We start from the raw sequence: 12,648 nt of genomic DNA, 5'->3' as shown, positions 1-12,648 counted from the left end.
CTCGTTTCCTCTGCTCTTGCTCAAAGGTAAAGCAATGGATGCGAGATGCCACTGAACTTTGTCTCCTCGACTGTCTCCCAAACGCCTCCGAGAGTACACTAGAGCCCGCTGTTCTCCCTGTCTCCTCCCGCAGTATCCACAGTGAGACCCCTAGATCCTGCATCTCCCCTCGTCATTTTGTCAATAAGCAGGCTTGATCTTTTTCCATGGAACAGCACTCCTTGCAGACCAGTGTTTCAGCCCTAGATAGTTAAGAGCACTAAATGATCGAAGTGTGTTGTGTCGACAGTAAAAAGGGAACATCCCATCACTAATCAACTTCTAAATTCCTATTTTAGCCTATTTGCTCAAAAACCCTGTAATGGGCATTGAGTGATTTAAAAGCATAGCAATTCATTTTCAGGACTCCCCTCTCTATCCCATGCAAATTTTGATTTTGAGGCTTTCAGGAGGGCCTGATGGGCTAATTATGGAGCCCAGCCTGGTAATTTGAAACTTACATCTCTCTTACCTTCCAGGTTCCTACAGTGTTACCATCTTGTTTCCACAAAATGTGTTGGGTGACTTTGACTCAAAACTTGGCTTTCTTAAAATAAAATCCTAATACCCAGCTTATCAACTTTTATTGAAATGGCCTACAAAAATGGTGTGGCCTTCAGAATGCATTGGCCAGAGAACAGAGCCACTTGCGTTGTCGTGTTTGGCCGGCTTTACCTGACATCACTAACATGGCAGCATGTTAAACCAGACTCAATTCCTAGATGGGCACACTCAATGCTGGTTTTCAATCCAGCCAATTCCTTAATCGGATATTTACTATTGTTGCTGCTGGTAGAGTGCACTTTGTAATAAATCTGCCCAAGATTCGGAACACATCATTGGTTCTTTTACTATAAATCCGCTGATTCGGAGTCTTTTATTGTTTTTTTTTATAGCTTAACCAGTTGCCAGTTCATTATGAATTCCAAGATGCAGGCTGCCATGCTCTCATTTGTACCTGTGTATGTTGACCATCAACTCATTCCGTGACTGTATATGACACCAAATTCTCAAATCCGCCAAATCCAATTCGTGGTTACAGCATGAGAACATTTATCAGCAGTATCAGGTGCAAGGTGTTATGAATACATGCTGTTTTTATTAAGTTATTTGATCATTTCATTAGGTTTTTGGTCATTTCTGGGTTTTTTAGTATGGAGAGTCCCTTTCCTTACATTTCACCTTTGGTTTTGTTTTTATATCTTATTTCTATATTATGAGATGCCATTTTGTTTTCCATGGGTGCTGCCATTTTTTTGAGCTTTGTTTATAGTTTCTATCCTGAATGCTACAGTAGCAGAGCCAGAACTATATGAGTCGGGACATCACCATCGCAGCATAGTGCACTTCCTGCTTATCCAAGAATACAGCTCATTTCAAAAGCTTTCACAGTTTAACTGTTCAGTTTCTTGGTTCAGAAACATTTCTGACTATGTATCATTCAACTTTGTATTCATAGTTATGTATCATGTTTCTACCTAGCAAATTTATTTTGGTGCATGATTTTGCCTCCGTTTTTTTTTTTTTTTTGGATTATGTTACATCTCCCAGATTTTGACCCTCATTAACATCCCTACTGTCACATTGCATTAGTATAGAATCTTGGACATTATTTATGAGTGACCCTAAAATGAAACAAGGCAGGAAACAACCCTGGAGAAAATGCCAAGCCACTAGAGAACCCGCTCATGCACATAGAAGCCACTTTAGATGTACAGTGGAACCTCGGTTCACGAACGTCTCGGTACACGTACAACTCGGTTTACGACCAAAAAGTTCGCCAAACTTTTGCATTGGTTCTTGAACACACACTCGGTATATGAACAAGCCAGTTTCCCTTTCAGTTTGTACATGTTCAATCTCTCCCTGTGCAGCGAATAAGAGAGAGAGAGCAAGAGAGCGCGACACACACACAGGCAGCGCGAGAGAGAGTGCGACACACACACACAGAGGCAGTGCGAGAGAGACAGACGCACACACACACACAGGCAACGCGAGAAGAGCTGGACGCATTAAGGTAGCAAGGCAGTTAAAGAATGCACTGGGCTTGATTTTGTTTTCTCTTCTGTTTCCAGCGATCGGTTCGTAGCGTGTATTGTTGCAATGTTATTTTTCTTGGTGGTTTATTAAATTACAGATTTTTTCAAATGTTCATTTTTTTCCCTGTGCTTAAAACTCATTAAAAAAAGTGCTCTTAGCCAGCGGTTGGTAGCAGTATAGAGCAAACTATTGCAGTGTTAGTTTTCTCTGTTGTTCAAAGTTTTCTTAGTGTTAGTTTAGTTTACTAGTAGGCTGTGCATTCTATGGTTCATTTAACTATATTTGTGCTTAAAAACTAAAAACATATATATTTACATACAGTTCGTATGGTCTGGAACGGATTAATCGTATTTACATACAATCCTATGGGGGAAATTGCTTCGGTTCACGACCAAATCGGTTTACGACCAGAGTTTTGGAACGAATTATGGTCATGAACCGAGGTTCTACTGTACGCATGTTTGAAACCGGAGTACCAAAGAAAAAAAACAAAACACAAAGTATCCGTAAGAAGAATATTTCATCTACATAGATGGCAACCAAATGTATGATACAAAACCAAAATACCCGGTCCAGTAAGCAGTAATATTAATAAACCAGTAACGGCGCACTGCATGATAACATGCAGTGAATACACTTGACTTGAGCATTCCTAGTTTTCATTCTCCTTCTCTGTACGTTTAGCATTCGTTTACTCAGAGGTTGATGCGCTTGCTGCTTCCTGAGCAGCTCTTCTTTTCTCCATCCTAGCGGCCCACTGCTTCTCTTCTTTCGTCAGCATCTTTTTGCATTAAAACTGATTAAGTCAGTGTTTGTGTTGCAATTACTTAGTACGTTTTCTTTCATTTTTCACTCAAGCTGGCACTGTTTAGTTTGTCTGAAGAGGTAGGGGAAGCAACGGCGAAGGGAATGAGAACGGCGCAAGTACGCATCTGCCACACGGCTGCCCTACTGGCCACTGCTAAGAGTTGATTCTACAATAAAATAAAAATAAAAGGAGGAATAAATAACCTTGGAGGTTAATCATCACACTGAAAGTGGATAGTAGATGTAACGTAGTATATGTGTACCAAATTTCAGGTCAATAGGTCAAACGTTTTGCGAGCTACAGGTGATTTAAAATCCTGGACAAACAAACAGACAGCCATGGTAACGTATTATATATAAAGATCTTGCCTTCATACAGCAAAACTATTTAGAAATTAGAGAGAAAAAAGTACCAATGTTCTTCAACTAATAGAGCTACAAGATTGGTCATTTCCAAGGTAGCACAACAAGAACACTAAAAAGCTTCTGATTAAGTAACTGGCCACAGCAAAGCCCTGCAGTCACTTGAGACCCCCTGTTAATGCCTTCAAAAGCTTAACTTGTCTGCTCTGAAATCTAGTAAGACTAAACCCACCTTTAATGTGGCAGCGAGGAGTGACAGCAGTGTGGTTTACAAGACCTGCTGCTAAGCCGAGAAGCCTTAATATTTTTCTTATGTTATTATAAACTGATTTTTTTTTTGTTCTTTTTAATTCTTCCCAGATAAACAAGACGTGCTTAGTAGTCAGTGGAGGAAAACCTTTGCCAGGAACCAAAGTAGGCCTATGGAAGAAGCATGGCAGAATTCACCAGTTGTGGAAGACAAACCAAGATGGAACAATTTCAACTTGTCTGGATGATGGACTGGTACTGAGTGTAAAAGGTGAGTCTACACACAAAAGAAAAACCATTGTGTGAGACAAGTGGAATGTTTACTCATAACACCCTCCATATGCGCTCTCTTGTTCTTGTCAGAGTTAGTTTTATTTTAGTTGTAGTAGTGGTATTGTCACAAGCACAGAGTACAGATTAATTCTTACTTAAATGTCCAAACAACATGCAACACTGCAGTGAAAAAAATGGCAGCAAATAATAAACTGATCCTGTGCACAGAAACCACCTGTTGCTAAAAACAATAAGTACAGCAATACATGAGTACAAATGTTTAAACAATCTACACAGGAAATCCTGGCTGTCTGTAGATTCCATTCCTGTGAATTCGCTTATCTTCAATTATAAAAGTGTAACCCATTATGTGACACTTGCTGTGTAGTCCTTCTTATTCACAGCTACTCTATGTGCGATTCTGAGAAGCCTGTCATAGTGACATGTGACAGTAACAGGTGTGCGAAGCCTTTATATGCCTGGGCCTGCATGCACACTACAATGACTGGATTAATGTTTGTCTGTCAACATGTGAATGGATCAGTCGAGAGGTGTGGATAAGCCATTTCACCCATTTTTATTAAGCAGACCATGGCTTGCAAATGTCCAGATCAAAAGCTCACACTGATCAAGTTCTTGCCCATTGTACACACCACCCATCGTTACTACTTGATTGGATGGTTGAATGTTCTCAGATTGGCCCTACTGTGTTTGATTGTAGCCTGTGATGGAATGTCTAAAAGACGATTTAACTTCATTATATTGGAAGCAAAAGTCTTTAACACAGATTCCGTAGATGAACTTGTGTGAAGGATCATTGCCAAGCCTTGAGAGGTAAATGCAGAGAGCTGGTGCATCTGACAGAACCTAACCCCATTTCTGCTAATGGGTCAGTGCTTTCAGCATCTACACTTTCCATATCCACAGGGTTTTTCAGGAAGGCAACTCCCACGGATTGCAAGAATCGAGTGCATTAGGTTTTTACAACTGGAGTTCAGACAGTTTAATTACGGGTCACACAGACTGAACTGGAAACCTCAGAGTTTAAGAGTCAACATCTTAGCCTTTGGACTATGGGTAATGATTGTAGCAAAAGGTTGGAGACCATCATAAGCCAATGTCTCCACAAAATGAAGGCTAATGGGAAATGTCTCTTTTAGGTCCTCAGCTTGGCCCATTTACATGAAAGAGAAAGAAAAATGAAGCTGTCAGCCTTATAGCTAAGCCATAGAAACGAGCAAAAGCCAATGAAATTGTGGAAGACCACTTGACAGACCACTCTAGTTTCAAATTTATTTACGAAACAATAAGAAAAAATCAGCCACCCAGCCTGTTAACTTCTTTCATAGTTGTAAACATCCTCACCATGTTATCTCTCAAGATTCAGTCAAGTGTAAATATTCTTAGTACATACTGACTGTGCTGCACATTTCAGAAATTTCACCAGGATGCACGAAACAGTAATTTTTCAGAATACGACACTAGCTATTTACAGTGGTGCTAGGATGTTCATGAAACCTTTAGAAATTTCTATATTTCTGCATAAATCTAAATAGGTATAAAATGTGACTTTGTTTTTTTCTTAACAAGTCCTCAAACTTGATAAAGAAAATCCAATTAAACTAATGATAAAAAAAATTATATTTATTTATTTATTGAGGAACATTATCCAATGAAACAACTATATGTGAAAAAAATAATGTAAACCCCTAGTTCATTTGAAGGGGTAATTAAAGTCCGGTGTTTCAAGCAATGTGGTGTCCTGCCCTATTTATAGAACATAAATCTGGGCCCTTTACTACCAAAGTTTGATGTTCACTACGCAGGCTTGTGGAAGTGTGCCATGTCTGGTCAAACAAAATTTTGGAGGATCTCAGAAAAAGAGTTGTTGATGCTCAACAGGCTAAAAAAATGTCACAAAACCATTTCTAAAGAGTTTGGAGTCCACATTTTTCACATATGGCAGTTTGTTCTAAAGCTAGCTTTACAGCTTTTTGTTTACATGACATTGTGTGTTTTGGTTGAAGGCTCCACCCCACTCATGAATATTAATAAGTTACCGCAACACAGAAGAATCCAGGATTTTTTTGTTTTTTTTTTGTTTTTGCAGTATAATGTTATTTCATCCACAAGAGCACAGCAGAATACGACCCAGAGTGTTATTCTGGCTTAACAATCCATAAGTGGCATAAGAAAACCGAAAGGGAATACAAACCAGTCTGTGCCATGGTCGGCCCATCAATATGTTTTTGTGTTTATAATAATATAACCTTTTATATTTTTATATTTCCAACGTGTCCCAGATTATGACAGAACTGAAATTATTGCCACTGACAGTGAAGCCAGATGGTAAACTCGAACCTGTCTTTTTCTTTTTTCTAGGTGGGAAGAGTTATGATAAGGACCATTTAGTTATAACTCCTGTTGCGGCAAGTGACCTGAACCAGTACTGGGATATTCAGGTGCTTTAAAATGATTTTGTTTTTTGCCCATCCAGAATGGAATTCCAAGAGAACTGAAATCTGTGACCTTCAAAAACGTTACGTGCAGCAGGCTGTATATTTGATTTTTGTGAAGCCCCCTGTGTGGCTTTGTGCCATCATCACAAATTGCAGGCACCTTCCACCATTGGGAGCTCTCGGGTGTAACGATGTTGAATTTATGGAACTCTCTGTTCGAGTCGCTGATATTTGCAGTTCACACTACCAGATACACCACAAAAGCTGCTACTGTGAGCAAAACTTGAAAATTAAACAATTTGAAATGACATTAGGCATTTGATGTACTTAAGGTGGCTACAGATCACACAGATAAAAACTGAAATGGAGTAAACGTGTGTGTGTGTGTATATATATACTATATATACTATAATATATATATATATAATCTGAAAAGTCTGTGGTGCTCAGTTCTTGCTGGACGAATGATGCCATTCAGTCTATAACTGTGAGAAGCAGTTCAGCATCCACTGTAAAAAGTTTGAACTGATGGACCCCAGCAAGATGACAAAGTAATTCTTCTAGGCCATCCTTTTAAAACATTAAAAAAAAAACGACAGAGTACAACTTGTTCAAACTGCAGCAACAGTCTGCTAGCTTTTTTCCTAGCCGTCTTACAGTTTATAAAGATGTTTTGGAAAGCAACTTGACAAACCATTTTTATGAAATGTGACCACTTGAAACTGTCCAAGGAATATAATTACAGCATAAGAATTTAAAGTATAACCTACTATTCCTGTAGTGGCCCTTCAAAACAGGTTGCTGTAAGATTTGTGTTAACATCTTCTGAGCAAGTCACAAATTCTTAAATCATCTTCAAAGAGGTCAGTCAGTTCTGAATTACAAACAGACTTGTTTCAAGTCCAAATATGGCTGTGTTAGCATCTGTGAGGTAAAGACGAGCCCCTCACGATAAACTGCAGCACCTTCTGGATCTTCGTTAACAGATCTCACAAGGTGGCTGCACTGAGCTAGAGAAACCAAATAAACCACAAATATAAAGGTGACAAGACAAAGGGTAACTGCAAAAGTGGAAGCCTCGGAGGATGTGTCCGTCGTTCTTTACATAATTTAAACACGGCCAGCTTCAGTCAATTGTTTCTTGAAACTGTCAGGAAAAAAAGATGAAGAGAACTGTGGAGTACCATTTTAGGCAATGATTTTCTTTTCTTATGTTTAAACAGAATCCACTCACAGCACTTTTCCAGTTGTAATAATTATACACTTGGACCGCTGATGTGAAGATGATTTAGATGTTTCAGTAAATGATAGAATTTATGACATACCGATTATGGCGTAACTTCTCATTAATCGCCATGTTGTGAACAGCTAGTAGTTCCACAGACTTCATATTCTTGCTGTTTATTCCTTTTACTCCTTTGCATCATGTAGTCAGGTCTTTGCTGTAAGTTTGCATGGGTTCAAGAAGGTATCGAGCAGAATTTCCACACATACAGACAGGCAGGAGTAAAACTGCTAATAATTTCGAGTTCAGTGTGGAGTCAGGGAGCCGAGGCCATAGCCACACAAGAACAAAGAATCAGAACTTGGTTACCTGGCAAGTCATTTGGTAGTTTGTGACATAGAAAAACTGCAAATCTTAGCCAAAAAAAGTCACATCAGTCAAATCCCAATTGGGAAAAATGCTACTCGATTAAAAAAAAAAAATTCTGAAAAAGCATTTGAGTGATCCACAATGACAATCCACAAGCACAAACTGTGAAGAATGTAAATATTTTCAGTATTAGCCTTTCTATACTGTTAAATATAATCTTAAAATATGTATATATGCATCATGTAAAATACTGTTTTCAAATTGTTTTATTTTTAAATTGAATAAAAAGATTTCCAAATGCAACTTCATTGCTTCAGCCTGCTTCTTTCAGCCATCACTGTTTATGAAACTAAACACTGCGAACATGGCCGGTGCTTTGGCATTTCATCATGGAGAGCTCAGGGGTACAGCAGAGGACTGTCCTGAAGTGTTTGACCTTTGTGGTGGCCACACTGTGCCCATACATTACAGGAACCACACAAAGCACAGGGCTAGTGCCAGCTGTTTAGGTGGCAGTAAAGTTGGTCAGTCAAACTGGGTGGAAAATAAGGTAACACTCGAGTTCAAAAATGCATCGATTACTCTGAAGTAATAAGACCTTAACACAGGCTTCTTTTGGTCGTCTTACCACTTATAAAACATCAGTAGAGCGGTTATTCATCTCTGCAGTGTAGCCTACTAAAATAACTTCACTTTAGAACTGTCTGAGATGGAGTAAGTGAGACACAGGTCTCTTGGCATTGCATTGCACTTCAACATAAGACTTGTGAATCCTTCATAGTGTCTTGCAAAAGTATTCCTCCCCTTCTGTTTATCCTGTTTTGTTGGATTACAATCTGAAATTAAAATGGATTTTATGTAATGGATTTAATAATTGATGAAAAGGAATGAACATAAAATCCCCTCTGTGTGTGTGTATATTGTCTCATCTTTGACTATAGAGAGTCGAAAATGGCTTGGGGCAACCACCTGTATCATTTTTCCTGGCTGTGAAAGAGTTCAATTTGGAGTACATTGTGTACAGATATGAGCCCAAAACAGAATTGACTTGAGACAAAATATGGTGATTTTAAGGGACAGCAGAGGAAGTGAGCTCAGTGCACTCTGCCACCTCCTGGTCTGTCGTGGAATTACCCTTATTCAGGTCCTTTAGCTGTCTCCCATGTGCTCGTGTATATATAGTAAAAACTGAAAAGTGCATATGTATTAATCCCCATTTGCTATGAAACCCCTGCATCAGATCTGGCTCAACCAATTAACTTCAGAAGTCACACAATTAGTTGATTAGAGTCCACCTGTGTGGAACCAAAGGGCCATGTGATATCTGTATAAACAGACCTGTCTTTAAAGGCCCCTGACTCTGCAACACTACTAAGCAAGCAACATGAAGACCAAGGAGCACCCCAAACAGGTCAGAGATATAGCTGTGGAGAGGTAGAGATCACTTTGAATAACCCAAGTAGAACCATTAAATCCATTATAACAAAATGGACAGAATATGGCACCACTACAAACCTGACAAGAGAAAGCCACACACCAAAACTCACAAACTGGGTGAGGATGCAGGGAGTAGAGCTGGCGAAGGAGGATAAGTTTAAATACTTGGGATCAACAGTACAGAGTAACGGGGACTGTGGAAGAGAGGTGGAAAAGAGAGTTCAGGTACGGTGGAATGGGTGGAGAAGAGTGTCAGGAGTAATTTGTGATTGACGGGTATCAGCAAGAGTGAAAGGGAATGTCTACAGGATGGTAGTGAGACCAGCTATGTTATATGGGTTGGAGACAGTGGCACTGACCAGAAAGCAGGAGACAGAGCTGGAATTGGCAGAGTTAAAGATGCTAAGATTTGCATTGGGTGTGACGAGGTTGGATAGGATTAGAAATTTGTACATTAGAGGGTCAGCTCAAGTTGGACGGTTGGGGGATAAAGTCGGAGAGGCGAGATTGTGTTGGTTTGGACATGTGCAGAGTAGAGATGTTGGGTATATTGGGAGAAGGATGTTAAGGATAGAGCTGCCAGGTAAGAGGAAAAGAGGAAGGCCTAAGTGAAGGTTTATGGATGTGGTGAGAGAGGACATGCAGGTGATGGGTGTCACAGAACAAGATGCAGAGGACAAAGATATGGAAGAAGATGATCCACTGTAGCAACGCCTAACGGGAGCAGCCAAAAGAAGTAGTAGTCAGATTTTCCTCCCAATGATGTGCAGGTCAAGGTACATTTGCCAGTCTAATTTAACCCCATGTGTGCATATGTGTAAGAATGTAAATTGTATGAACATGGTTGTTTAAGATGTTACTAAAAATGGCCACAAATCCATTAAACCACAAAGTGTTTCCTGCATGTGATATTAACGAGCAATGCAGTGAAGTCATTCATTAACTTTAAGCTATACAGACTGGTTGACAGCTCACCAGTTCTCACTTCTGTATCGGACTCTGCTACATTTCTCCTGCAGGCACCACTTTATGTTAATTCCACAGAATTCTTTTTCTGTAAGGACATGCCTTGGATCAACTGAGGTTTATTATTCTACAAACAAATGTACAATTAAATCCTAGGGGCTTGGAAAATGAGAGTTCATGTCTATATAGTCATATGCCGTACAAAAAGCTGGTGCAATCACTATGTCTTAGTTTATCTCATGTTTGTTTTGCTGCTCTCTGCTGGGCAATTTTCCAAAAGTTTTCATTTTGAATTTGTTCTCTAATCTCATTAATGAAAACTTCTACTATGGAATATAATATATTTAGTACATGTTTTGTACACATTTTGCATACGTGAATTCACATAGACATCTTCAAGCAATACTTTATTCACCTTCACGTTCTTTACTGACATGATTTATTTGCTTTACAAAAGGAGCAGCGTGTGACTGGATAAGCTTGTGTGAGAATGAGAAACACTCCGCACCTCATACGTAGATTTGCCATTAGACACAAGTTGCAACTCGGACAAGTAAGACTGTGTTACTGCCATCCCTCTATATTACTTGAATTAAGCATTCTGTCCATAAAGACAAAGCGAGGTTTTGTTTATCAGCATCCTTGTCCAGCTTGAGGTCCTGAACAAGAATTGACTCGCTGGTTAGCAGCTGTTTCAAGGCATCTTGGTGCGACAAAGGAAAGCGAAGACCTTTACACTGTGAAGAGAAAAAAGAAGCATACAAGGTGAAGCTCTCATGAAGAACCAATATTCCGATATAAGCAAATTTACGACTTGCAATGCAAAGTTACAACCTTATATTTCACAGTTGCAATTAACCCTATTTGCATTTAAACTCTCCTTGTCACAAACTAAAATACTGGAGATCAAATCGACAAAGTTAATCTCATGTACTATAAAAGCAGTCATACAACTGTATCACTGATTTGAGCATTGTTAACTCTTGTTACTAACAAACAATGAAAGTGTTCACTTTGTAAACTGTGACTGAGTTAAGGTAAGTAAATATAATAAAATCACTGATTTAAAAGTATGCTGTTGAGCGTAACATATGGGTTACAAGGTTATCTTTAAGCAGAGCAACTTTTGAGAACTTCTGTTATAAGCTTGTACCTTATCATACTAATTTTACAATTACCTTTGGTCTCCTTTGGTACTGTGTCTCTTCAGAGAATCCTTGGGTACCGCTCGTTTGACTTTGTGTCATATGAGTGGTTGCTCATGGAGTCCCGAATGAGGCACATTACCTGCATCAGTTACGGCACTACGGCCGTGTGACACGATTCCCTGAGGGAGATCCAACATGCAGGATCCTCATTGTTGAGGACCTGAGTGGCTGGACCAGGCCAAGGGGATGCCGTCATAACACCTGGCTGTGGCAGAGCGAGGGTCTTTTCCAGAAGGTGGCACTGGACTGGACCGTATGTCTGCCTGGGGGGCTGCCAGCCAGATTGCCGAGCTGTTTTGTCATGTGGCGGGTGTGGCAACATGCTGTACCAGTACATGCTCCCCATCCTTGACCTGACCTGAACCTTTGGACCAGTATATCTTAAACCTCTTGGTGCCCAGCAGCTTTAATCACTGAATGCTATACTGAATACATGGATTACTTCACCCAGCAATGTTTTAGCACTAGCATAATGTACAGTGACAGCATTTAAAAATAGAGTTTTCATACACAAACTCTAATCAACACATAGGTATGCTTTCTTTGGCCCTAGAATTAACAGTTATTGAAATAATGCACTTTTGTCTTAACAAAGCAACACTTAACATGGAAAATAATATCAAAAACAACTAAGGCTACTCATAAGACTTCCAGAGTAAGCTACCTGTCCAGAATCTTCCTCCTCTTCTTCACGTCCCATCATGTGAATGTCTCTTTTATTCTTAAGTGAGTGAAACAGGAATACCGCCATCTCAGGCTTCATATCCTGTGATGATTATTAACATAACATTAACGATGATGGATCAAATAGCAGGACACAGAAATACAAACAGTTGGGAGACTACTGCAGTCACCCCCTGAAAGTAAAGAGAAAAGAGAAATATTTTCTCTAGAATTGCCCTTCAGACTGTTCTATAACTAATGCTTCAGAGATCTGTACAAAAACACATTTTCACTACGGTTCTCCGTAACCTTTAAGTACATTGGTTTACAAATGTAAATAAATAAAATAAGTAAATATACACTTACTACCATTTCTTCTGTTGGTTCCACCAGCATCATGACATGATCTTTAACAGGCACTGTGACTCTGTCACTTAGTTTAGGCAAATTTCCAGCTGTAAAACAGAATTTTGTGAGTCCTATTGTGTCTATACAAAACACTGCCTTATACTCAATGTCATTAAACATTTGTTTAAACTATTTGGCTTAA

General features: G+C 39.4%; 2 protein-coding genes across 3 annotated transcripts in view; one reads left to right on the top strand and one right to left on the bottom strand.

Moving 5' to 3' along the window:
- LOC120523269 (very large A-kinase anchor protein) overlaps positions 1 to 6,823 on the top strand; it is a 148,186-nt gene extending 141,363 nt beyond the window's left edge. Inside the window, exons 21-22 of the mRNA XM_039744445.1 lie at positions 3,610 to 3,769; positions 6,154 to 6,823. Coding sequence (XP_039600379.1) covers positions 3,610 to 3,769; positions 6,154 to 6,242 — 249 coding nt within the window. The 3' untranslated portion in view covers positions 6,243 to 6,823. The remainder of the gene's footprint in view (positions 1 to 3,609; positions 3,770 to 6,153) is intronic.
- A 3,792-nt stretch (positions 6,824 to 10,615) lies between these two features.
- Positions 10,616 to 12,648, bottom strand: part of riox2 (ribosomal oxygenase 2) — a 42,008-nt gene continuing 39,975 nt past the window's right edge. For both annotated transcript variants that reach the window (XM_039744443.1, XM_039744444.1), the window contains 3 exons: positions 12,465 to 12,553; positions 12,100 to 12,201; positions 10,616 to 10,964 (listed from right to left, as the gene is read on the bottom strand). In XM_039744443.1, coding sequence (XP_039600377.1) covers positions 10,806 to 10,964; positions 12,100 to 12,201; positions 12,465 to 12,553 — 350 coding nt within the window. In that variant the 3' untranslated portion in view covers positions 10,616 to 10,805. The remainder of the gene's footprint in view (positions 10,965 to 12,099; positions 12,202 to 12,464; positions 12,554 to 12,648) is intronic.

The sequence above is a fragment of the Polypterus senegalus genome, chromosome 2 (genome assembly GCF_016835505.1).
Source record: "Polypterus senegalus isolate Bchr_013 chromosome 2, ASM1683550v1, whole genome shotgun sequence".
NCBI lineage: Eukaryota > Metazoa > Chordata > Cladistia > Polypteriformes > Polypteridae > Polypterus > Polypterus senegalus.
The sequence above is the reverse complement of the archived record's forward strand: the minus strand, read 5'-3'. Positions and strand labels throughout refer to the sequence as shown.